General features: G+C 44.5%; 1 protein-coding gene across 5 annotated transcripts; it reads right to left on the reverse strand.

Annotated features, from left to right (window-relative positions):
* Nucleotides 1-187: 187 nt before the first annotated feature.
* On the reverse strand, nt 188-27,726 carry LOC110531949 (DDB1- and CUL4-associated factor 1). 5 transcript variants are annotated; one of them, XM_021615493.2, is made up of 25 exons: nt 27,537-27,726; nt 25,850-25,970; nt 25,548-25,624; nt 25,358-25,431; nt 25,145-25,258; nt 24,882-25,019; nt 24,075-24,689; nt 23,807-23,908; nt 23,556-23,714; nt 23,222-23,401; nt 22,852-23,061; nt 22,494-22,663; nt 20,549-20,676; nt 17,910-18,145; nt 16,758-17,818; nt 15,008-15,206; nt 14,834-14,916; nt 14,305-14,389; nt 13,548-13,781; nt 13,193-13,286; nt 11,340-11,444; nt 10,979-11,052; nt 10,737-10,829; nt 10,315-10,540; nt 188-680 (listed from the first exon to the last, which is right to left on the reverse strand). In XM_021615493.2, exons 2-25 carry the CDS (start codon nt 25,960-25,962, stop codon nt 634-636), a joined length of 4,617 nt encoding a protein of 1,538 aa, XP_021471168.1. In that variant the 5' UTR covers nt 25,963-25,970; nt 27,537-27,726; the 3' UTR covers nt 188-633. The 5 variants fall into 5 exon arrangements, with proteins under 5 accessions (XP_021471168.1, XP_021471167.1, XP_036843734.1 ...); XM_021615492.2 differs by having other exon boundaries at nt 188-683; nt 27,537-27,725; XM_036987839.1 differs by lacking the exon at nt 27,537-27,726 and adding an exon at nt 27,390-27,478 and having other exon boundaries at nt 188-683.

Below are 27,726 nucleotides of genomic sequence, written 5' to 3' on the forward strand. Positions count from 1 at the left end.
AGCAGCACCTTAGTCTTTAGCAGACCACATGGGAGCTGATGCAGTACAGAAAGCTTGAGTCAGCGAACACTCTGCCTTATCAATCCACAGAGAGATGTGGTATACTTCAGTTTCCCCATCTAAAACAATCTACACATGACGGTGGTCATTCAGCATTCTAGAAAATGACCAATAGTCCATAAGGGGGACAAACTTTGAAAAGAGCTTTAATGAAATCAACATTTTAAAAGAATCAGTCTGTTGTGTGTACCAGTTTTTTTCCCCACTCATCAAGCAAACTGTGTAATATAAAACTATATCATAAACAAATCTTCAGGTTTTTTTTCAGGAATACCATTTCCGTGGAAACTTTTTGAAAGGCGGAACTTTCTTCTGAACCTCTACTTCGGACTCTCCAATCAGCTTCTCCCACTATTGCTCCTGGGCGGTAGGTGGGCATTGGGACAATATTCCAAACTCGCAGTGCTGTCGGCTCTCGCAGTTCATTTCCCAAATCCCATCCTTCTTTCTCTCCAACTCTATCCAACTGTACCTTACCGTCTTGTCTCAGTTGTTAATGAGTGTTCACCCACGGGAGAGCTCTCACTAGATGTCCGGACATGTTGTCCTAGTTTCTCGGTCCCAGACAACTCCTCACTCATTCAGGGACAGGATTATGTCATCCTCAAGGTCTGAGCTGTCTGCTGGGTTGACAGAAAGAAAGAAAAAACAGATTTAAAAGGTCCGGGGAATAACAGGACAGAATACTGTACAAGTCACGGTGCTGGAGTAAAAATGCCACAAAGTAGAAACCTGTCTCCTGCAACAGAATGTGTGAGGGTTCATCTCTCTGTTTTTCCTTACTCACTCTTTAAAGATGAAATGTCCACGCAGCAGTTTCGTAACACTTTTTTGAAGCAATAATTTTGATAACAAGCTTCACAGAGAACGAGGACTATTTAAAAAAAAGGCAAGTAATAGCCGGCATACAAAACACTGATGCGCACCGTTTAAAAAAAAGTATAATAAGTCTATGAACACCATCAATAAATCCATTATTTTAGTCAGATCTAAATTAACATTATGGTAAGAAAATGTATTTCAGAAGAACAGAATATGAGTTGGCCTACTGTATGTTAGTTAGCAGACATTTAGCAGACAAGATATGCTTATAAGTCCCGTGCCATTATAGTTAGAAGAATATAATTGAACTTAACTGAATAAAATAGTAATGGGAAAATATCCTTAAGTTTGTGCATACAGTGCCTTCAGAAAGTATTCAGACCCTTTGACTTTGTTATGTTACAGCCTTATTCTAAAAGGTATTAAATAAAATCTTCAGCAATACCCCATAATGACAAAACGAAGACAGGTTCAGACATTTTTGCAGATTTAAAAATAAAAAAACAGGAACACCTTATTTACATAAGTATTCAGACCCTTTGCTACGAGACTCAAAATTGAGCTCAGGTACATCCTATTTCCACTGAGCATGGAATGTTTCTACAACTTGATTGAAGTCCACCTGTGGTAAATTCAATATAAAAATGTCCCACAGTGGACAGTGCATTTCAGAGCAAAAACCAAGCCATGAGGTCGAAGGAATTATCCGTAGAGCTCCGAGACAGGATTGTGTCAAGGCACAGATCTGAGGAAGGGTACCAAAACATTTCTGCAGCATTGAAGGTACCCAAGAACACAGTGGCCTCCATCATTCTTAAATGGAAGAAGTTCGGAAACACCAAGACTCTTCCTGGAGCTGGCGGCCAAAAATGGAGCAAAGTAAAAAGAGATCCTTGATGAAAACTTGCTCTAGATTGCTCAGGACCTCAGACTGGGGCGAAGGTTCACCTTCCAACAGGACAAAAACCCTAAGCACACAGCCAAGACAATGCAGGAGTGGCTTCGGGACAAGTCTCTAAATGTTCTAGAGTGGCCCAGCCAGAGCCTGGACTTGAACCCTTTCGAACATCTTTGGAGAGACCTGCAAATAGCTGTGCAGCAACACTCCCCATCTAACCTGACAAACCTTGAGGATCTGCAGAGAAGCATAGGAGAAACTCCCCAAATATAGGTGTGCCAAGCTTGTTACGTCATTCCGGAGACGACTCAAGGCTGTAATCGCTGCCAAAGGTTCTTCAAAAAAGTACTGAGTAAAGGGTTTGAATAGTTCAAGAATATTCCAAGATGGCGTAGCAGTCAGACGGGTGTTTTTGTCTTGTCCCTTCCTGTCCCTTGTAAACATCGTTTTTCCTTTTTTTTCATATATATTTAATATTTTAAATATCACCTATCTACGGACTGAATATTTTTGTCCTGCAACCCGCCTCACCCAATGTGGTACAGATCTGCTATTTTTATACTTAAGAACTCATCAAAAGCTACCAGCTAACTGGCTACTAGTTAGCCACGGCCTGGTAGCTGTCTAAAGTACATCAGACTGTTAGCTTAAGAGGCCCATCGGACAAATTCTTTGGCCACGATACCCACCATACGGAGCCCAGCTGATCCGTTGCCTGAACCGGAACCCCAACAGAAGCTAGCCAGCTAACTAACTACTAGATAGTAGTCAGCTAGCCATTGCTAGCGGTCATCAGCCACCTCTAGCACAGACAACTCTCGCCAATCTGCACAGTGCGACTCAAACCAAAGCAAATCGGACTAACTTTTCTCCATATCTCCGAATTCCTACTGCAAGCTCTGAACCTTTTTTTTTCTTCACCTGGATTATCACAGCTAACTATTCGAGTGGCCACTCCTGGCTAACGTCACTGTCCCAAAGCAAGAACCAATTAGCCTGGAGCTAGCCTTGCCTGGCCCATCTCCCGGCTAGCTAAAGAGGTCCATCAGCCACTACAATACCTCTTTTTGATAACTGGCTTGGACCCCCGCCGACTCATCACGACTGGACCTCCGATGTGAAAAAACCCCGGTGGGGTTTTTCTCAACTGGCTCCACCGTCGCTTCGTCCCCTGAAATCCCATCCACTAGCATGCTAGCCGCAGCCTGCTAGCTGTCCAGAGCACATCGGACTGTTAGCTTAAGAGGCCCACCGAACAAATTCTTTGGCCACTATACCTATTCTGGGCATGCCGATGTAATAGCACGAGGGGGCCAAAACAGACATTCTTCCGTCGCGACGTCCCTCCAAGGCCCTTCTGTTAGCTTGCTAGCCCCGGCCCGCAAGCTGCCTGAAGCCACTCACTGGACTCCTATAATCACTCGGCTTCACATGCCTCTCGCTAACGTCAATATGCCTTGTCCATTGCTGTTTTGGTTAGTATTTATTGCCTTATTTCACTGTAGAGCCTCTAGCCCTGCTCAATATGACTTAGTTAACACTTTAGTTCCACCTCCCACACATGCGGTGATATCACCTGGTTTAAATGATATTTGTAGGGACAATAGCACTTTCATCGTCACTCTATGCACAGGTTTACCCCCACTGTATTCACATCCTACCATACCTTTGTCTGTACATTATGCCTTGAATCTATTCTACCGTGCCGAGAAAACTGCTCCTTTTACTGTCTGTTCTGAACGTACTAGACAACCAGTTATTTTAGACTTTAGCCGTACCCTTATCCTACTCCTCCTCTGGTGATGTGGAGGTTAATCCAGGCACTGCAGTACCTAGCTCCACTCCCATTCCCCAGGCACTATCATTTGCTGACTTCTGTAACCATAAAATCCTTGGTTTCATGCATGTTAACATTCAAAGCCTCTCCCCTAAGTTTGTTTTATTCAATGCCCTAGCACACTCTGCCAACCTGGATGTGCTAGCCGTGTCTGAATCCTGGCTAAGGAAGACCCCCAAAAACCCTGAAATTTCCATCCCTAACTATAACATTTGTCCGACAAGATAGAACTGCCAAAGGGGAAGGTGTTGCAATCTACTGCAAAGATAGCCTGCAGAGTTCTGTCTTACTATCCAGGTCTATACCCAAACAATTCGAGCTTCTACTTCTAAAAATGAATCTTTCCAAAAATAAGTCTCTCACCGTAGCCACTTGCTATAGACCACCCTCTGCCCCCAGCTGTGCCCTGGACACCATATGTGAACTGATTGCCCCTCATATGTCTTCAGAGCTAGTGCTGCTAGGTGGCCTAAACTGGGACATGCTTAACACCCCGGCCATCCTACAATCTAAGTTTGCTGCCCTCAATCTCTCACAAATTATCAATGAACCCAACAGGTACAACCCCAAATCCGTAAACACAGGCACCCTCATAGACATCATCCTAACCAACTTGCCTTCCAAGTTGCTGTTTTCAATCAAGATCTCAGCAATCACTGCCTCATTCCCTGCATCCGTAACAGGTCAGCGGTCAAATGACCACCGCTCATCACTATCAAACGCTCCCTAAAACACTTCAGCGACCAGGCCTTCCTAATCGACCTGGCCCGGGTATCCTGGGAGGATACTGACCTCTTCCCGTCAGTAGAGGATGCCTTGTGGTTCTTTTAAAGTGCCTTCCTCACCTTCTTAAATAAGCATGCCCCTTTCAAAAAATTTAGACCCAGGAACAGATATAGCCCTTGGTTCTCTCCAGACCTGACTGCCCTTGACCAGCACAAAAACATCCTGTGGCGTTCTGCATTAGCATCGAATAGCCCCCGTGATATGCAACTTTTCAGGGAAGTCAGGAACAAATAAACACAGACAGTTAGAAAAGCTAAGGCTAGCCTTTTCAAGAACAAATTTACATCATTTAGCACAAACTCAAAAAAGTTCTGGGACAATGTAAAGTCAATGGAGAATAAGAGCGCCTCCTCCCAGCTGCCAACTAAACTGAGGCTAAGAAACACTGTCACCACCGATAAATCCACTATAATTGAGAATTTCTAAGCATTTTTCTACGGCTGGCCATGCTTTCCACCTGGCTACCCCTACCCCGGACAACAGCACTGCACTCCCCACAGCAATTCACCCAAGCCTCCCCCATTTCTCCTTCACCCAAATCCAGATAGCTGATGTTCTTAAAGAACTGATAAATCTGGACCCCTACAAAAATCAGCTGGGATAGACAATCTGGACCCTCTCTTTTTAAAATTATCTGCAGAAATTGTTGCAACCCCTATTACTAGCCTGCTCAACCTCTCTTTCGTATTGTCTGAGATTCCCTAAGATTGGAAAGCTGCCACGGTCATCCCCCTATTCAAAGGGGGAGACAATAGATCCAAATTGCTACATACATCTAATCCTACCCTGCCTTTCTAAGGTCTTCGAAAGCCAAGTCATCAAACAGATTACCGACCATTTTCAATCCCATTGTACCTTCTCCGCTATGCAATCTGGTTTCAGAGCTGGTCATGGATGCACCTCAGCCACGCGCAAGGTCCTAAATTATATCATAACCGCCATCGATAAGAGACATTACTGTGCAGCCGTATTCATCGACCTGGCTAAGGCTTTCGACTCTGTCAATCCCCAAATTCTTATTGGCAACAGCCTTGGTTTCTCAAATGATTGCCTCGCCTGGTTCACCAACTACTTCTCTGATAGAGCTCAGTGTGTCAAATCAGAAGGCATGTTGTCCGGACCTCTTGCAGTCTCTATGGCGGTGCCACAGGGTTCAATTCTCGGGCCGACTCTTCTCTGTATATATCAATAAAGTTGCTCTCGCTGCTGGTGATTCTCTGATCCACCTCTATGCAGACGACACCTTTCTGTATACTTCTGGCCCTTCTTTGGACACTGTTAACAACCCTCCAGACGAGTGTCAATGCCATTCAACTCTCCTTCCGTGGCCTCCAATTGCTCTTAAATGAAAAAAAGAAAAAAAGTAAAACTAAATGCATGCTCTTCAACCGATCACTGGCCGCACCCTGCCCGCCCATCCACCATCACTACCCTAGACGGTTCTGACTTAGAATACATGGACAACTACAAATACCTAGGTGTCTGGCTAGACTGTAAACTCTCCTTCCAGACTCACATTAAGCATCTCCCATCCAAAATTAAATCTAGACTCTGCTTCCTATTTCGCAACAAAGCATCCTTCACTCATGCTGCCAAACATACCCACGTAAAACTGACCATCCTACCGATCCTCGACTTCAGCGATGTCATCTGTAAAATAGCCTCCAACACTCTACTCAACAAATTGGATGCAGTCTCACAGTGCCATCTGTTTGGTCACCAAAGCCCCATATATTACCCACCACTGCGACCTGTACACTCTCGTTGGTTGGCCCTCGCGTCATACTCTTCGCCAAACCAACTGGCTCCAGGTCATCTACAAGTCTCTGCTAGGTAAAGCCCCGCCTTATCTCAGCTCACTGGTCACCATAGCAGCACCCACCCGCAGCACGTGCTCCAGCAGGTATATCTCACTGGTCACTCCCAAAGCCAATTCTTCCTTTGGCAGCCTTTCCTTCCAGTTCTCTGCTGCCAATGACTGGAATGAACTGCAAAAATCACTGAAGCTGGAGACACCCATATCTCCCTCACTAGCTTTAAGCACCAGCTGTCAGAGCAGCTCACAGATCACTGCACATAGCCCATGTGTAAACAGCCCATCCAACTACCTCATCCCGATACTATATTTATCTTGCTCCTTTACTAGGGTGCAACACTACATTCCAGTGTCTAATTGCTATATTGTAATTACTTTGCCACCATAGCCTATTTATTGCCTTACCTCTTTTGCACTCACTGCATATAGTTCCTTTTTCTACTGTATTATTGACTGTATGTATGTTTGTTTATTTATTCCATGTGTAACTGTGTTGTTGTATGTGTCGAACTGCTGTGTTTTATCTTGGCAAGGTCGCAGTTGTAAATGAGAACTTGTTCTCAACTAGCCTACCTGGTTAAATAAAAAGGTGAAAAAAGGTGTTTTTATTTTTAATACATATGCAAAAATGTCTCAAAACAGTTTTTGCTTTGCCATTATGGGGTATTGTATATACAGTGGGGCAAAAAAGTATTTAGTCAGCCACCAATTGTGCATGTTCTCCCACTTAAAAAGATGAGAGGCCTGTAATTTTCATCATAGGTACACTTCAACTATGACAGACAAAATTAGAAGAAAAAATCCAGAAAAAATCCAGAAAATCACATTGTAGGATTTTTAATCAATTTATTTGCAAATTATGGTGGAAAATAAGTATTTGGTCAATAACAAAAGTTTCTCAATACTTTTTTTTATATACCCTTTGTTGGCAATGACAGAGGTCAAACGTTTTCTGTAAGTCTTCACACACTGTTGCTGGTATTTTGGCCCATTCCTCCATGCAGATCTCCTCTAGAGCAGTGATGTTTTGGGGCTGTTGCTGGGCAACACGGACTTTCAACTCCCTCCAAAGATTTTATATGGGGTTAAGTTCTGGAGACTGGCTAGGCCACTTCAGGACCTTGAAATGCTTCTTAGGAAGCCACTCCTTCGTTGCCCAGGCGGTGTGTTTGGGATCATTGTCATGCTGAAAGACCCAGCCACGTTTCATCTTCAATGCCCTTGCTGATGGAAGGAGGTTCATTCAAAATCTCATGATACATGGCCCCATTCATTCTTTCCTTTACACGGATCAGTCGTCCTGGTCCCTTTGCAGAAAAACAGCCCCAAAGCATGATGTTTCCACCCCCATGCTTCACAGTAGGTATGGTGTTCTTTGGATGCAACTCAGCATTCTTTGTCCTCCAAACACGACGAGTTGAGTTTTTACCAAAAAGTTATATTTTGGTTTCATCTGACCATATGACATTCTCCCAATCTTCTTCTGGATCATCCAAATGCTCTCTAGCTAACTTCAGACGGGCCTGGACATGTACTGGCTTAAGCAGGGGGACACGTCTGGCACTGCAGGATTTGAGTCCCTGGTGGCGTACTGTGTTACAGATGGTAAGCTTTGTTACTTTAGTCCCAGCTCTCTGCAGGTCATTCACTAGGTCCCCCCGTGTGGTTCTGGGATTTTTGCTCACCGTTCTTGTGATAATTTTGACCCCACGGGGTGAGATCTTGCGTGGAGCCCAGGATCGAGGGAGATTATCAGTGGTCTTGTATGTCTTCCATTTCCTAATAATTGCTCCCACAGTTGATTTCTTCAAACCAAGCTGCTTACCTATTGCAGATTCAGTCTTCCCAGCCTGGTGCAGGTCTACCATTTTGTTTCTGGTGTCCTTTGACAGCTCTTTGGTCTTGGCCATAGTGGAGTTCGGAGTGTGACTGTTTGAGGTTGTGGACAGGTGTCTTTCATACTGATAACAAGTTCAAACAGGTGCCATTAATACAGGTAACGAGTGGAGGACAAAGGAGCCTCTTAAAGAAGAAGTTACAGGTCTGTGGGAGCCAGAAATCTTGCTTGTTTGTAGGTGACCAAATACTTATTTTCCACCATTATTTGCAAATAAATTAATTAAAAATCCTACAATGTGATTTTCTTTCTCATTTTGTCTGTCATAGTGAAGGTGTACCTATGATGAAAATTACAGGCCTCTCATCTTTTTAAGTGGGAGAACATGCACAATTGGTGGCTGACTAAATACTTTTTTGCCCCACTGTAGATTCAGGGGGAAAAAAATAAATATTTACTTAAATTTAACTAGGCAGTTAAGAACAATTTCTTATTTACAATGACTGCCTGGAACAAGGCTGTAACCTAACAAAATGTGGAAAAAGTCAAGGGGTCTTTATACTTACCGAAGGCACTATGTTGAGCGTAAACGTGATTATTTGAAACAGTTTGATGAACACAGAATGTCAGAAATCAAAACATATGGGCTGAATGATGCAACATTGATGATTTGAGAAAGTAGAAGAAAAAAAGAAGCTTGCACTGTTCATTGCCTCAGGCTGCACAGATGTTCTCTCATCAAGTGATTATATTTTCACCCATCAGAATACTCTCAATTTAATCTAGTCTTTACTAGTATGGACATTTGATTTAGAATGGCCCATTATCAAATGGACAGGAACAGGGGCAAAAATACATGTAATCTGTATGCACTCGAATAGCGAATGGAGGCCGCAAATATTCCCGCCGGTCCATATGAGCAGCTGAGAAATAAATACAAGAACACTTATTTCACTCCATGCATCAAACACTGAGGAGCATGCCCTCGCTGCCCGACAGGTGATATTCTGCCCAAAACTGTATGCCATGAGCTCTCCAAACTTGTTCCTGCAGCTATCCAGTAACTTAATTTGGGAAACCAAATCTGTTCAGGAACATCGATAGTAATATGTTTTCACAACAAAACATATTTCACTAAAACTGTTGACAGCACGTCTTCGCACTTGAGAAAGAAATAAAAGGAGGGAGCGGAGGAGATGGAAACACATGGTAGGGAAATCTTCTGTATTGCTTAAGGTCACCCAATTAATGAAATAGAAAACATTTAAATATAGAGATTTTAAATCCCTATTACTAGGCTTTTCAAAATCCAATTTTGTAATGGTAAGCTAACTGTAAGACACCCAGCACAACCAATGAAACAACATCATCGCCTAGGCCTATTCATTCTCTCCCACTCATGGATCTGCATTTCGGAGTGTAGCATAAGGTAACCAGTCCATCCAGTATGCATAATAATACAGTCCACACTCAAAGGCTAAAATCAGTTTTGTTTTATGTGTTTTTCTGCCAAGCGTAATGTGCGGTAGGACATGTATTGTGTAATGGCAAAATCATAATTTTAATTCAGTTATATTGGCTTGGGCTCATAAGCCTATGCATAAGCTCTAATATGTGTACGGGTTATTTGAATTAATCGTCACCTTAGAAAGCGCTGTCCATTTCATTGTATTAGGCTTTGAAACAACATACACAACCATGTTTTACACGTTTCAACCTGCTGTTGAACCTCGCTCTTCAAAAAAAAAAGGAGCCCCCCCCCAAAAAAAACCAACTGTTTTTGTGTATGCATGACTGACTGGTTTCATGTGTACAATGTGAATTTTTTGGCAATTCTCTTCGTACGGTAATGCCAAAGGAACATTTCCATCCTGGATGGACAATAAAGTTGCAATCTATTAATAACATAAATGGCTATGACGTCTATGGCTCTTAAACTCAACTCTTGACCTTCGAAGTTAGTTCCACTGGCGTTTTTTCGTTGTTCCCCTCTAATCACAGACTGATTTAAACCTGGCACACCAGGTGGGTGCAATTAATTATCAAGCAGAACAGAGAACCAGCAGGCTCCGGACCTCATAGGGTAAGAGTGGAATGCCCCTGTTTTATGTCATTATTAAAAAAACATTATGTATCCTAGCCCTTATGACAGAAGGTTAAAGTTCAATGTTACCACAAACTTCAACCCTGCCCGGTCCTCAGCCACGCACCTAGATGAGTGCGTGGCTGAGGGATACACTGACACAACTGTTACTCACTGTTATCCAGGGCAAGGTCCCCATCTTCCTCATCCGAGTCATCGTCATCATCCCCCTCAAGCAGACGAGCTACCTCTTCATCGTCAGAGGGAGAGAATTCATTGTTCCCATCTTCCTCGTCCTCTCCTCCATTTTCATTTTCCAGCTCGGCAACCAGTGGGTCTGTGTCGATGTCGTCGTCAGAGTCATCTTCATCATCATCGTCATCCTCTTGATCGTCATCCTCCTGATAGGGGACAAGTGTTCCAGAACAGCCAGATCTTATATTTCGATGTTTAGGCTGGATTACTTGCAATAAAAAAAAAATCTTGCACAACCAACCAATAATCAATGCCAATGTTAGCAATTGGTTATTTGATGGATTATCAACCAACATAACACAAGAGGGGGCGCTTTGTGAAGGGGTACGTTGGGTCCTTTACCTGATCTTCCTCATCCTCCTCCTCCTCAGCCAGTCTCTGGCGTCCCACCTCGTACAGTCTGCACACCGTGTCTGTGTTGACAGAGTCTTGGTTCTGGAGGGGAAACACACAGAAGGTCTGACAACAGTTGTATGTCTCAATAGTACTAAGCCCCACCACCACTAAACTCAACATCTGACTGAACAAAGTGGGGTATGTGATACAGCTTTATTGAATAATCTAACAGATGACAGAAGATGGACCTCGATCACAGCCAGGTAGCAGTCCTTAGTATCCGTGCAGAGGTCAAATATATTCCTCTTCACGTCGATGGTGGCTGGGGGGGGAAATAATAAACCTCTCATATGACTTCACAATATTGAAAGGAGTTGATACAGGAAGAATAAACTATTTTGTAAAAAATCAATTTGAAAAAAGCTAATCCGACTCCATTTCCAACGCATGAAGCTGTAGTTTTACAAAACTAGTGTTTCCCAGATGGTGGGTCAGGACAGGAGCCACTATTGAGTCATGCCTGGGTTGCAATTTAAAATAGGTAAGTCTACTTCTGATAAATGCAAGGCCTAGGGACTGTTGTGACAGTGTGTCTTAGAGCAGTCTTACCAATGGGTTTGTAGTCAGTGGCGTTGAACGTCCTGAAGGAGGAGCCAAAGGGAGTCTTCATCTGCATTTCCAATAGATCATCATCATTATCTGCCTGTAGCATCGCTGGAAAAACAACATTAGGGTTACGTTTCCTGTACACGCCACAACTAGAGCAAATCTGGCCAGACCGATGGACATGGACCCATGGTTCTGGCTACTAAACAGAGTGGTGTGGGTGCGTGTGTGGGCAGAGCCTTCATGGCATCCACATGGCCCTAGGTAACAGGGTTGGTGTCAATTCCATTTATATTCAGTCAAAGCAAAAAAAAAGTGAATGGGAATTCCAATGAAAGACTTGAAAAATGCTGCTTGAAAATAGGCATTGCTCAATTCTGGTACCATAGGGCCACATTGAGGAAAACGCAGAGGGTCTCACAGAATCTGGACAGAACGGAATTCAACAATGTTCCAGAATGTATTAAACATAGTAGGAAAGCAACTAAATGTATTGAACCAATTAGAAAATAAATTAAATTTGCCCAAGTTCATCATAATAAAATGCATCCGCGATTTGTATTTTCCAGCAACTTTTGGAAACGGCACAGGAATGCCCGTCTGTGCGTGTTGTGTGCAGTGCGTTCACGTATCTAGTCTACACTTTGAAGATGTGAAGGATTTCCCCCCAAAAACACTCCATGAAATGTTAGACAAAAAAGCCTACGCCTACCTAGCAGAATGATATCATGCTCTTTTGCATCAATCGAGGCCATTTGTTTAGCAAACTCAAGAATCACATGGTCTCCATCTGATGCTCACTTCTGTAAGAATATTTTAAAAGATAAATACACAATGCAGAGGACTAAAGGTCAAGAGGACTGAAGGTCAATAGAGTACTAACGATCAAAGGAAAGTGTTTTTTCTGTAATAGGGAATTAATGCGCAATGGGTCAGAGACATGGGAGGAATTTGTCTATACATTAAGCCTGAAATAGGATACTTATTTGGCCATTGTCCCAGTTTAATTGCAAGGAATTCCAATTGGTCAACCACAGGCTAGGGTTGGGTAAAAAAAACTACATCCTCTCCATTTGCTCTTTGTTGAGAATCACTGAGGAGAGAGTCACTGAGGAGAGGGGAGAATGAACATCTACCTCTCAGCATAACATCTATGATTTGTCCTCTTTGAATAAACCCATTTTTCTCCACCTGATTTGCGTTGGAATCTGTGTTATTCTGTGTTAACATCAACTGCTAACACTTCGATTAAAACAGGTATATCCCCCCCCAATTACAATTATTATATATATTTTTTAATGTTCTATTAAAAAAGTGAGATGTGAAAAGATTACCAAAAAAAAGACAGATATACAACTAAATTTGGGGAAAATGTAATGAATTTTGGCAATGCGAGGATCCATGATCACAAAATCAAACTGCATGGATGTACGTATGGGTGGATAAAGAGATTGTACGAGACGAGTGATACTGCTGCTCGAGTACCACTGCTGTGGTTGGCTACATCTTGGCCTCCACATGGCTCAGGCTACGGAGACATTCGAGTGATATGGATGTGGGTGGATCCATCATGGCCTCCCTGTGGCTCTGGCTGTGAGGTGGTGTGAACCAGCTGGTGCTCTCCTCTGCCAGCTCAGGGCACAGCCTCCTGGCCATATGGTTCAGTGGGGCAGTGTGGCATCAAACACACACCTCTACATGCACCTCCAACACTTCAGAAATACACAACCCCCAAGCACTCACCTTTTTACACACATCTATAAAGTGCTAGCTGTTCAGCAGGTGAAATTGGATTAATCTCGCTAACACAGGATACAGTACTGTATTTCCCACCATGCAGTGAGTTCAGTCCTCACCTCCGTAGATGACCGTGCCGTTGTTGTTGAAGACAATCCTGCACTGGTCCAGAGCTGGCACTGTGTGGAGCAGGTGGAAGGTCCGCAGGTCCCACTGACACACTCATTAAGAAATCACAAAGTCACATCACTTTCACTATAATGTAATGACTATTTTTTCCAATTCATTTGGTGTTGGGGTATTTTACTGGATCGACACAACAGATGATATGTGACAAACTAATCTTGACACGAGGCCACTTGAGGCTTGATAACATCTGACCAACTGATGTAGGCGAAGTACCGACAACTGAGCATTGGGAATGCTCTTTAAAAATGTAGTATTACTATTGTACAGTAAGTGAGTAAAGGATACAATCTCAGTGTTGACAATGAGCTCCAGGCCGTTGGGGTGGAACACTCCGCTGATGTTCATGTTGAACTTGTCAAACTTGTGGATGGCCTGAGCTGAGCGCACATCCCACAGCACGCCGTCGTTCAACACCAGGTCGTCGGTGGGGTTAAAGGTTGCACAGTTCCTCTTGTAGTTGTTGGACAGGTCCGGGTAGTGGAGGGTGAGGGTCTTCTGCCCTGTCTGGATGTCGTAGATCTGAGACCCAAAGACAATGACATGATTTCAGATTATACACAGAGTATAGAAAACATTAAGAACACATGCTCTTTCCATGACAGACTGACCAGGTGAAAGCTATGATCTCTTGTTGATGTCACTTGTTAAATCCACTTCAACAAAGGGGAGGAGATGGGTTCAAGAAGGATTTTTACGCCTTGAGACATTAATTATGTGTATGCCATTCAGAGGGTGAATGGGCAAGACATGATTTAAGTGCCTTTGAACGGTGTATGGTAGTAGATGCCAGGCGCATCGGTTTGTGTCAAGAACTGCAACGCTGCTAGGTTTTTCCACGCTGAACCATTTCCCGTGTGTATCAAGAATGGCCCCCCACCCAAAGCACAGACAAATTGGCTACTTGACAACTGTGGGAAGCATTGCAGTCAACCAGGGGAGGTGCAACTCAATATTAGGAACGTGTTCCTAATGTTCGGTATATTCAGTGTATATACACATGGTTGTTCAGTTTCACCTTTAGATGTTGAGAAAGAAAACTTACGTGAGCTATGTGTTCCTTTGTGCCAATGACTCGGTCTTGTGAAAGTTTACTGAACTCCACATAATGGTCATCTAAGAAGGAATGCCTGGAAAGAAAAAGGCAAATCAAACATCTAAAAAATAAAGATAAATGATAAAGATAAACATCATTAAAAAAATAATAATAATTGAAAGGCAATCCTTACAACCTCTGACTTCAGTTCATATTGAAAAAGCCATTTTGGTTAAGCAATGAGGGACCGATGTTCTAGCTAAAATCACAAAAGCCCCAATGTTGCTTTTGTTAAACTGTGGCCCCACTACACTGTCTGTGTTCTATGAAGTGAAGATTCCAGCCCTAAGGCAGTTCAGTTAGTGTGCATAATTAAAGAACCTGTCAGCCCCTTTCTGCAGCTCCCTGCTCTGAGGACACAGAACCAGTAGAATGAACCATAGAAATGGAACGGTAGAGAAGTCATCCCCATGGAAAGCAATAACCAACTGTATTGAATTGACTGGGCCAAGGTTAGTCTTATGTGAGTCACACTTACTTCATGATGAACACTGACTTCATGCCCCACAGTGCAGACAGAGGATAACTCCATGATGCTGACGTCAACAACAGAGAGCCATCCTGATGACAAAAGACAAAAATAAAGGTTTAATGAAATACTATGTTTTAGATATCCACAAGATAGGTAGATTTGTAAATGTGCCTCACTGACCCGTGATGGCTCTAGGTGTGTGATGGCAGAGCTGTGGCAGCTATAGCTGGCCTCCTCCTGGCCTGTGAACACATTGTAGAGTTTGAGTTGGCCAGTACATGTCCCCAGCATCAGGAACCGCTCACGGGCAGAGAAGGCACAACACATGAACCCACTCTCATCCTCGTCTGCTTCCCTGAACACAGAGATGGGTCGGAACCTGTGGGGGAAAAAAATAAATAAAAAACTCAGCAAAAAAAGACACGCCCCTTTATCAGGACCCTGTCTTTCAAAGATCTTCATTGTAGGGTTTAAACACTGTCTCCCATGCTTGTTCAATGAACCATAAACCATTAATGAACATGCACCTGTGGAACAGCTACAGGATGCAGCTTATCGACAGTAGGCAATTAATGTCACAGTTATGAAAACTTAGGACACTAAAAAGAGACCTTTCCACTGAATGAAAAACATCAAAAGAAAGATGCCCATGGTCCGTGCGTGAATGTGCCTCAGGCATTCTGCAAGGATCCATGAAGACTGCAGATGTGGCCAGGGCAATAAATTGCAATGTCCGTATTGTGAGACGCCTAAGAGAGCGCTACAGGGAGACAGGACGGACAGCTGATCGTCCTCGCAGTGGCAGACTACTTGTAACACCTGCACAGGATCAGTACATCCGAACATCACACCTGCGAACAGGTACAGGATGGCAACAACAACTGCCTGAGTTACACCAGGAACGCACAATCCCTCCATCAGTGCTTACACTGTCCGCAATAGGCAGAGAGAGGCTGGATTGAGGGCTTGAAGGCCTGTTGCAAGGCAGGTCCTCACCGGCAACAATGTTGCAAACCCACCGTCGATGGACCAGACAGGACTGGCAAAAAGTGCTTTTCACTGACGAGCCGTGGTTTTGTCTCACCAGAGGTGATGGCTGGATCCGTGTTTATCGTCGAAGGAATGAGCGTTACACCGAGGCCTGTACTCTGGAGCGGAATCGATTTGGAGGTGGAGGGTCCGTCATGGTCTTGGGTGGTGTGTCACAACATCATTGGACTGAGCTTGTTGTCATTGCAGGCAATCGCAACACTCTGCATTACAGGGAAGAAATCCTCCTCCCTCATGTCCGGGAACTTGCAGGTGCCTTGGTGGAAGAGTGGGGTAACATCTCACAGCAAGAAATGGCAAATCTGGTGCAGTCCATGAGGAGATGCACTGCAGTACTTAATGCAGCTGTTGGCCACACCAGATACTGACTTACTTTTGATTTTGACCCCCCCCCCTTTGTTCAGGGACACATTATTCCATTTCTGTTAGTCACATGTCTGTGGAACTTGTTCGGTTTATGTCTCAGTTGTTGAATCTTGTTATGTTCATACAAATATTTACACAGGTTAAGTTTTCTGAAAATAAACACAGTTGACAGTGAGAAGTTTTTTGTTTGTTGCTGAGTTGATATATAAAAACCCAAGGTCCACCTCAGCCTGAAAGGCAAGTGTAACAGTGTAGCTTCTGTCCCTACCTGGGCTCGAACCAGGGACCCTCTGCACACATCGACAACAGCCACCCTCAAAGCATCGTTACCCATCACACCACAAAAGCCGCAGCCCTTGCAGAGCAAGGGGAACAACTACTTCAAGGTCTCAGATCAAGTGACATCACCGATTGAAACGCTATTAGCGCGCACCCCGCTAACTAGCTAGCCATTTCACATCGGTTACTCAAGGACTTTGTGCTGAGGCACCAGTGTAGTATGAAGAAATCATACCTGCTAAAGATGAGGTGTCGGTCGAAGCAGCCGCCATCCACCCCTCCGTATTTTGGGTAGACAACCCTGCGTGTGTGTCGGGAGGTGAAGTTGGTTGGGGCCTGGCGCCTCTGCTTGGGCTCAGGGCACTGGTGGGGGGTGAAGAGGGAGAAGGGGGGGCAGGTGGTAACGGGGTTCTTGCAGCGCGCGTGCTGCTCCCTCAGGTACTCTGTGATGATGCTGTCCAGGGCGGGAGGAGAGGGCAGGTGTCTGTCCAGCTGTTTCTTCATGGCTGGACTCTGGCTGAAGGCACCGTAGTCTGACTTCTGCCTCAGCACCCGCGGCTTCTTACAGATGGCAGGCACGGGGCACAGCGACGGGCGCTCTCGCATGAACACGATCCGCCCAATCAGGGGAGAGCCGTTGCTTTGGTGAGGGGTCAACAGGGGAGGGGCGGCCGGAGGTACCATGAGGAGTTGCGACGTCGAGGGACGAGGCTGAACTGACAACGGCACGGACGGATGAGAGCTGTGGCTCACCAACCGTGCTGTGACCCCATTGGCCAGCCGAGGGGTCCGGGGGAGGGCAGGGGCAGGAGAAGCAGGGGGAACAACGACAGGAAGCAAAGCTGAGGAAGATGGGTGGGGAAGGATGGCCATGGGGAGGTCGGCCTCCTTGGTGAGTGTGGTGGCAGTGTCATGCAGACCCTTGACCACCAGGTGGTTCCGGATCAACAGCAGTAGCTCCTTCTCAGGAAAGGATATTCTGGACTGGGCCACCACATTTGCCCTCTGCAGCCAGGCCAGGGAAACATCCGTCCCGATCATGAGGGGTTTACCAGACACCCGCTTGATTAGCTCAGCCGCAAACTTGCAGAACTTGACGTGTTCGCTGCGTTTGTCCTGGAGCACGGGCTCCTTCATGAGCTGCTGGATGTGTCCACTGCTGAAGAGCGGCAGCTTGCTGATAATCTGTCTAACTGAGCTGGAGCGGGACAGACCCACCAGGGCCTTACAGGCCAGGGTCCGAATCTGATCCGCATCTGTGATGGGCATCTTCACCGTCAGCAGGGACAGCAGTACCTACAGGGAGATGGCAGAACTATGAGACCAGTAGAGCACAAAAACATTCAAGCGTAAGAGATCTGATTATTTCTGAAATAAATATTTTCACCTTGATGCCATTGTTGGACTGCACCACATTCCACATCTTGGTGAGCACGCTCTCGCTGTTCTTGGTGGTCTGGGGTAGACGTCTGAGGGGCGTGCCAGAGATGAACTTGCCGATGCCGGAAATGCGTTTATCTGGAGCGCACACACAGTTGATGACCACCTGCAGAGCAGACTTCTGAATCTCGGCATCGTTCACAAACACCTCTCCCTCTGCCACCACCAGGACTACACCCATACCTGAGGAACAACAGAACATTAAGATTAGAACGCAAAGCCAAGAGTACTGGTCTACTGGATATATGGGGTTGTGTAAATAGAAAGCCATGGCAGGTGGGCTATACACCGAGTGTACAAAAACAAATGAGGAACACCTACTCCTTTCATGACAGACTGATCAGGTAAACACTATGATCCCTTATTAATGTCACTTGTTAAATCCCCTTCAAAATCAGTGTAGATCGGCTATTCCCAAACAAGTGGTACGCGCAATGCCATCGTGGGGAACACCAAATATAAATGCAAATCACATTTTCACACAGTCCATTTAGATTTTCCAACAGGTCTATACATTTGGGTGAGTTTCCCCCCACGGCCTGAGTAGCCTCATTTCACTGACAAAAATAAAATAAAATTCCGCAAACCAGGAGAGGATATTTTTTAAAGTTACTGGACAGCTTTGTGTCATCAAATGGTCTTTGGTGTGTTAGATGTGTTGGTATCTGTACTGATGGAGCAAAAGCCGTGACAGGGAGACATAGTGGAGTGGTAACGCGCGTCGTGCAAGCAGTTTCTCCCGACGCCACTTGGGTACACTGCAGCATCCACCGAGGCTCTTGCTGCCAAGGGAATGCCTGACAGCTTGAAAGATTTTCTGGGACACTTCAGTGAAAATGTTTAACTTTATAAAAGGAAGGCCCCTGAACTCTCTTGTATTTTCTGCATTGTGCAATATGGGCAGCGACCATGTAAAGCTTTTACAACATACAGAAGTGCGCTCGTTATCAAGGGGCAAAGTGTTGACATGTTTTTTAAATTGAGAGACGAGCTTAAAGTTCTCTTTACTGACCATAATTAACACTTGTCTGACCACTTGCATGACACGACTGGCCTATCTAGGTGATATTCATTCTCGCCTGAATGACCTGAAGCTAGGATTACAGGGACTCTCCGCAACTATTTTCAATGTGTGCGACAAAATTGAGGCTATAATTAAGAAGAAGTTGGAGCTCTTCTCTGTCTGCATTAACAATGACAACACACAGGTCTTCCTATCATTGTATGATTTTTGTGTGTAAATGAACTCAAGCTTACGGACAATGTAAAATGTGATATACCAAAGCACCCAAGTGAGCTGGGTGCTCAATTACGCAGGTAATTTCCCAAAACGGATGACACAAACAACTGGATTCGTTATCCCTTTCATGCCCTGCCTCCAGTCCACTTACCAATATCTGAACAAGAGAGCCTCATCGAAATTGCAACAGGCGTTTCTTTGAAAATTGAATTGAAATCAGATTCCACTGCCAGATTTCTGGATAGGGCTGCGCTCAGGAGCACATGCTGTTCCATGTGTGTTGGGATATGGTGATTGAAATCTCGCTGTTAAGACAATGATGCCCTTTGCAAATATGTGAGAGTGGATTCTCAGCCCTCACTAGCATGAAAACTAAAATACAGGCACGGACTGTGTGGAAAATGATTTAAGACACTCTCTCCAATACAACATTGCAGAGTTATGTGCATCCTTTCAAGCACACCCTTGTCATTAACCTGTGGTGAGTTATTCACCATTTTTGAAGAACAAATAAGGTTTTATATGTAAGATGGCTAAATAAAGAGCAAAATTATGAATTATTATTATTCTGTGCCCTGGTGCTATAAGAGCTCTGTCACTTCCCACGTGTGTGGCAGGCTTACAATGATGGCAAAAAATAAAATTTGAGACTGCGCTAACCCTGGTGCTAGAGGGGGTAAACAGCTGGAGGTTGAATGTTTGAAAGGGTACGGGACTATAAAAAGTTTGGGAACCACTGGTGTAGATGAAGGGGAGGAGACAGGTTCAAGAAGGATTTAAGCCTTCAGACAATTGAGACATGGATTGTGTATGTGTGACCATCAGAGGGTGAATGGGCAAGACAAAAGATTTAAGTGTCTGAACAGGTTATGGTAGTAGGTGCCAGGCAACTGTGTCAAGAACTGCAACGCTGCTGGGTTTTTCACACTCAGTTTCCCATGTGTATCAAGTGTACCACCAAATGGACATCCAGCCAACTTGACAACTGTGGGAAGCATTGGGGTCAACATGGGCCAGCATCCCTGCGGAACGCTTGACACCTTGTAGAGTGCTTCCCCGACGAATTGAGGCTGTTCTGAAGGCAATAGGAGGTGCAACTAAATATAAGAAAGGTGTTCCTAATGTTTTGTACAGTGTACATTGACTTGTGTAATATTCATATCGCAAGAGATCCATATCGCATGAAATATTTTGAAATGCTAATTAGCCGCATGTGACGTGTGTTTTTACAGTTTATTCGGTTGTTGTCCCTCTCCTCTTGTGGCTCCTTCCCACACACAGATGTCCCAATGACCTTTTGCCCATATCGTGCAAATTTAATGACAAGGCAGGGCAGTGTAACATACCCACGGTGGAGATGGCGTTGCCCCCCTCCCCATCCAGCACGGCCACAGACTCCGACATCAGCAGCTGGGTCTTAGGGACCACCGTCAGGATGCTCAGTATGTCCAGGGCATAACGCACTGTGTCACTCCTAGGGAACAAGCCAACACAGGGTGAAATAGTCACAGGGTACAACTTTGTGTTCACTTGAATTTGTGAGAAATGTTCTCCATAACAAACAAACAGAGGTGTAATTTTAATATAGAGCAGATGGAGTTGATAAATACAGTGCCTTGCGAAAGTATTCGGCCCCCTTGAACTTTGCGACCTTTTGCCACATTTCAGGCTTCAAACATAAAGATATAAAACCGTATTTTTTTGTGAAGAATCAACAACAAGTGGGACACAATCATGAAGTGGAACGACATTTATTGGATATTTCAAACTTTTTTAACAAATCAAAAACTGAAAAATTGGGCGTGCAAAGTTATTCAGCCCCCTTCAGTTAATACTTTGTAGCGCCACCTTTTGCTGCGATTACAGCTGTAAGTCGCTTGGGGTATGTCTCTATCAATTTTGCACATCGAGAGACTGACATTTTTTCCCATTCCTCCTTGCAAAACAGCTCGAGCTCAGTGAGGTTGGATGGAGAGCATTTGTGAACAGCAGTTTTCAGTTCTTTCCACAGATTCTCGATTGGATTCAGGTCTGGACTTTGACTTGGCCATTCTAACACCTGGATATGTTTATTTTTGAACCATTCCATTGTAGATTTTGCTTTATGTTTTGGATCATTGTCTTGTTGGAAGACAAATCTCCGTCCCAGTCTCAGGTCTTTTGCAGACTCCATCAGGTTTTCTTCCAGAATGGTCCTGTATTTGGCTCCATCCATCTTCCCATCAATTTTAACCATCTTCCCTGTCCCTGCTGAAGAAAAGCAGGCCCAAACCATGATGCTGCCACCACCATGTTTGACAGTGAGTATGGTATGTTCAGAGTGATGAGCTGTGTTGCTTTTACGCCAAACATAACGTTTTGCATTGTTGCCAAAAAGTTCAATTTTGGTTTCATCTGACCAGAGCACCTTCTTCCACATGTTTGGTGTGTCTCCCCGGTGGCTTTTGGCAAACTTTAAACGACACTTTTTATGGATATCTTTAAGAAATGGCTTTCTTCTTGCCACTCTTCCATAAAGGCCAAATTTGTGCAATATACGACTGATTGTTGTCCTATGGACAGAGTCTCCCACCTCAGCTGTAGATCTCTGCAGTTCATCCAGAGTGATCATGGGCCTCTTGGCTGCATCTCTGATCAGTCTTCTCCTTGTATGAGCTGAAAGTTTAGAGGGACGGCCAGGTCTTGGTAGATTTGCAGTGGTCTGATACTCCTTCCATTTCAATATTATCGCTTGCACAGTGCTCCTTGGGATGTTTAAAGCTTGGGAAATCTTTTTGTATCCAAATCCGTCTTTAAACTTATTCACAACAGTATCTCCGACCTGCCTGGTGTGTTCCTTGTTCTTCATGATGCTCTCTGCGCTTTTAACAGACCTCTGAGACTATCACAGTGCAGGTGCATTTATACGGAGACTTGATTACACACAGGTGGATTGTATTTATCATCATTAGTCATTTAGGTCAACATTGGATCATTCAGAGATCCTCACTGAACTTCTGGAGAGAGTTTGCTGCACTGAAAGTAAAGGGGCTGAATAATTTTGCACGCCCAATTTTTCAGTTTTTGATTTGTTAAAAAAGTTTGAAATATCCAATAAATGTCGTTCCACTTCATGATTGTGTCCCACTTGTTGTTGATTCTTCACAAAAAAATACAGTTTTATATCTTTATGTTTGAAGCCTGAAATGTGGCAAAAGGTCGCAAAGTTCAAGGGGGCCGAATACTTTCGCAAGGCACTGTAAGTCCATCCTTCTCATCAGAAGGAAGGATGTGTTTATTTTCTGTCCTCACCTGCCGTAGTAGGTCCTCCAGTCACAGGCAATGGAGATGAGCTGCAGGAGAAGCTGCACACAGGAGAGCTTATGGAAAACTTCTGCAGGCTCCCAGTACAGCCTGACTGGGCCGTACTCAATCAGGAACTCCATCATCTCCACCACCTGCTCGTGGGTGTAACTACATGCCTGGGGAACATAAAGAGAATGAGGCATCACTGAAGGAAAAGCATCAAAGTTAATCTGTGATGATGGGTTCCAGGGGGATGGCGGTAAAATCCATTTCAATTGAAATTAAATTTCATAAATTGAAGGAGGACCCAAGATAATTTCAATCACCATATCCCAACACACATGGAACAGAATGTTCCTCCTACCTTGTAGTAAGGCTGTGGGTGAATGGGAGCGCCCCCTTCAGTCCGCTGCAGGGACTGCTTGACCTGCTCCACCTTGATGGCCAGATGGGCCTCGGAGTACCTGCGCAGGGCCATGCAGGTGTGCTTGGCCGTCTGCCTGCTGGAGAAGATCTGGTCATCACTCAGCAGGGCACCCTGGTCCTCAGGGTTCAGGATCTCCAATGTGCTGATCTGGAGACCGTAGAATACAAAATAAACAGCAGTCTAATACACACTCCAACACAGAGGATGTTCAGAGAACTGCTCTGGAGACAGTGAAAAGCACTTGGTATTTCAATAGGATACAACTGGATGTAACAGAAGCATGACTAAACCACACAGGTCCTCCTACCAGGTTGACCATGCGCCGGAGGCCGTCCTGCCTGTCGAAGAGTTCCAGCACTGCTCGGAAGGAGAAAGAGATGGAGAAGAACATGGTGGCGTGGCAGCAGCCCGAGGCGTGGGAACACTCCAACAGCCACAGACTGTAGCTCACCACGTCAGACAGGATAGAGTGGGGCAGCATACACACCTAGGGGTAACAAAGACAGATTTAATGGGGACACATGAACGCATGTTTGTATTGACTTACACATTTACATGGAAGTAAATAATGTTACACCCATGTACCACAGGTCACAACTTTTATCAACAGTTGACCTTTATGTAGTGTGTGTTTGTCCTACCCTCTCCATGGCATCCTGGTTGTAGGCCAGGTAGTAGAGGCACAGAGACACCCCTGTGGCGGCCATGGAAGGCTTGGGGATTTCCAGCAGCTTCTGAACCCCTCCATGGACCACAAACTGGGCGGCAAACTTCTTATGCAGGAGCAGGGAGGCTAGGTACTACAGGTAGCGAATGAGAATCTAAGGATAAGGCTGGGATGCTCCTCTTTAAACAATTGAGATGCATTATAGGTCAGTTGTAGAAATGTTACCTTGAGAGCCTCAAAGGTGAGCTGTACATCATTGGTCTGCTTCAGGTCCATGTAATGGATGAGCAGCTCACAGGCTCCCATCTGCATGAAGACAGCCAGAAGCTGAAAGGCAAATGAATACAGAGAAATAAAAAATGTATACAGAGAACTACTCGTCTGTCTACCAGTCATTTATGGCATATTGTCTTCAACGACTACAGCACTAGCTCTTATAAAGGAGTTTGATAAGACTGACATCTGCTGGTAGGTTTATATAGCAGACACTAACCTCCTGGTACTCTCCCAGAGGGGTGAGGTACTGTAGGATGAGTCTCTGCTCCATCTCTGGGGTCAGAGGGTAAAGGTGATAGTTGTTCCCAATCACCCAGGGGCTCATCTCAGACCAGCTGCTGTTGGACAGCTCGCTGAAGTTCCTCTCCGGGTCTGGCAGGGAGAAGTTCAGTTTCTGTTTCACCTTCCGTCCATTCTCCCTCTCTGTTCTCCTCTTGAGGTGAGTGCTGCCCTCCTCCCTGCCGTCGGGGAAGTCCCGGTGGGACAGAGGCGGCGGGGCAGACACAGGCTTCATCAGTCCTTTGACAGCGGAGTTAGCGCAGCTACTGGTCTTGTAGGTGTGGTTAAGGTAGTTGAGGTGGAAGGAGATCTCGCTGTAAGACTCATGGCTGTGGATCTCCACTCGGTCCTCATCTGATCCCTTCTCATTCCTCTCAATGCCTTCATTCCCCGTGGGGAAAGGGTTGTCCTCGAAGCCCCCGTCGACCGTCTCCTCATCCAGAGGAAGGAGAGATTCCCCCAGGCTCTTCCTGGGACCGGGCCGTTTAAACCCCTTCCGGTTTTCAGTGTCCTTGGCCTGCAGCTCGCGTAGCCGCTGCAGCATCAGAGGCACCTAAAGAGAGAAGGATGCATCTAGCATCATTCACAGATACTGACATCTAGCATCATTCACAGATACTGGTGATGGACACCCACTTGTGGTGACAGGGCTAAATTCAATTGAACCCACATTACCGTATTTACACAAGATCTTATGTTGATGTTGATAAACCTTCTCAGGTAGTAGTAGGATGTTGCCACTGACCACGACAGAGTTCTCCTCCCTGTAGTTGGCAGCGATGTCCTGGTTCTCCATTGCTCCAGCCAACAGGCCTGTAGCATAGATTCTCAGGGGCTGCTCCGCCTCCTGGGCCCATTTAAAAAGCCTCTCCACTATGCCCTCCTGTCATGTACACACACAAACAAAGACATCATGATTATTGAATATTTGAATCAGTTGCATATTATAGCTGACTAAATGTACAAACATGTTCAAGTGCATCTCCACAGATTTAAGTTACAGCCTACCTTCTCCTGAAAGACCACAGCAGTCTCCAACCCAGGCATGATATTCTGCAGCAGGCGACAAGCTGCAGTGTTGAGGGTGAGCTCTCTACTGGTCATCACATAGCTATTAACGAGCTAGAAAAAGACAGGAGTTAAAATAATTCAAATTTGAACAAATACCATTCTGTAAATGTGTGGGGGAAAAAAGACATCTAAAAAAAGTTCAGGTCTTACAGCATTCATGAAGTCATCATTTTTGAACAGGATCTTTAGCAGCTGACCCAAGACGCATTCCGGATCCGCTCTCCCTAAGTGGAAAGGGGTTGGGAGAATTAGAAAAACCTACAGAAGGTCAACAACTATCACTGTTGCTATAGCTAATACTATAGTTATGACTACATACAACATAAATACATCATCTTACCAGGGTGCCTGTCATCAAAAGGATCCGGATCAGCTTTGTGATATTCCTCAGTCTCCCTCTCCACCAGCTCTGAAATCCTGAGGGGAAAAGAAAACCCATGATATACTCAAAAACAGACAACCACATATTCCTTAATGTTCAGAGACTTAAAAAAAAATAAAAAAATAAACTTAAAGTAATATGTGGCATAAATAAATAAGGTGAACGCAAAAAAATAAAAAATAAACATTTAGTGATGTTACTTCCCAGAATATCCACTGGTGTTACCAACCATTATCCTCCTGTATTACTCAGACACTCACTTAGTCAGGATGTTGACCAGGTCCGGTGTGCTGGCCTGCTGCTCCCTCTCCCACTGCTCCAGCAGAGAGGTCAGCTCTGCCTTGGAATCCACACTAGCAGATGCCGACGCCATGGTCTGGCCTGACACACAGAACAAATCATGTCATCAACTAAACTTTACTTGGGGTCTAGAGAGAACGTGCAAAAAAATAAAAACTGCATTGGTGCATGCAAAAGGAGAGAGTCACCTGTCATTGTAAATGTTGATATGAGCTAGATTGATTCCCTACTCCCTCCTCTTGCATGCACCAACAGCATTTTTAGCATATAATCACTAACACTAGCTTACTGATTTGGCCTACTCCTCAAATAAAATATAATTATGCATGATCCATCTATGCTCACAAACCATGACTTCCTCTCCAGTTGCAAACAGTGACACAAAATTGACCTTTATTTTGGCTCCAGTTCAGAACCAATCCAACTATACAGGTTCTTGGGACAGTCAACAGGTGATTTGGTCATGGCCTTGAGCATGAAGCTAGAAAACATAGCCATGTTTATGGCTCTGCTAGAAAACATCCAATAACATTCGCTATTGTGCAGTAGCTACTAGCTAGCCTGCCCTGTATAATTAATGTTAGCTAGTTACTAGTTCTCTTTATCGAGACGGAGCATAGTTTTGGTGACTGGTCGAGGGATTTGCTTGCAACAACATTGAGTCACCACCATCAATCGATTATTGTAAAAAGGTCAATTCTGAAAACGCTTACGTGTACCTATGTTGGTCCTGTACAACTCCGGTCCATCCGCGAGGTGCTAAAATTAATAATTCTAATAAAAAAATTTAACTAACACAAACGACTTTTCCTTCATGCTCGTATTACGTAAACTGCGATTAAATTGGGTCCGTACTATCAGGAATCCTTGGGACGTCCCTAACCGTACCATTTAAAATGTAAACTTCCGGGATCTTTGCGATGTCCATATCACAGTGATAGCACTGACCCAATTTTTTATATATATCGCATTTTACGTAGTACAAGCAAAAAAAAAAAACTCGGTTGTATTCGCTACGATTTTTTATTAGAAGAATGCATTTCAGTACCCCGCGGAAGGATCGCAGTTGTACAGGACAAACATAGCTATAGGTAAGCGTTTTCAAAATTGACATTTTTACAATAATCAACTGATGGCGACTCAATGACGTTGCTAGCAAGTCCCGCGACCAGTCATCAAAACTCAACTCCGGCTCGATATAAGAAAAGGGAGTTGCGTTCCTCAACTAGCTACTTAACTTACACTCTCTGGAATATATATAGCTAATAAGTTAGATCATCATGATGACAAACTAACGTACACACGTGTTTTGTAGTGATTTAGCTAGCCAACTACTGAACTGGTTAGTCATCCGTACTTTGCTACATATTGTACATTAGTTAGCTAACTATCATCGATAGGGATATTTCACATCTGCAGAGTATTTTAGCTGCGCTACCAACTAGCTATGAATATGCCCTATATAAAAGGTTAGCTAACTAGTACAACGTTGGAACGTACGCTGTGTAAGAGCTACAATCAGTTCAGTGTTGTTGTTCCGCACCAGAAACAGCTGTCTGCGTTGTGTGCACTCGAGCTAGCTACAAGACCGTCAAGGAAACCGCTTGTGTGCCAAACAGTGTTGTTGGCTGGCTAGCGAATACGTACCCTTTTCTGCTCAATTTTCCTTCGCTCTTTCCGTCTTCCTTATTTTTTTTTACAATGCCGACAAAACACTTGCTAACTACACCAATATTTGTTGATAAAAATACAAACGCCACCTTGTTGTCACTCGTTTTAGCACAGCATTTATTATGGCGAACACGTTCTATACGTCAAAAGTTCAGCGTCGACTTTT

Source organism: Oncorhynchus mykiss, chromosome 9, assembly GCF_013265735.2.
Source record: "Oncorhynchus mykiss isolate Arlee chromosome 9, USDA_OmykA_1.1, whole genome shotgun sequence".
Classification (NCBI taxonomy): Eukaryota; Metazoa; Chordata; class Actinopteri; order Salmoniformes; family Salmonidae; genus Oncorhynchus; species Oncorhynchus mykiss.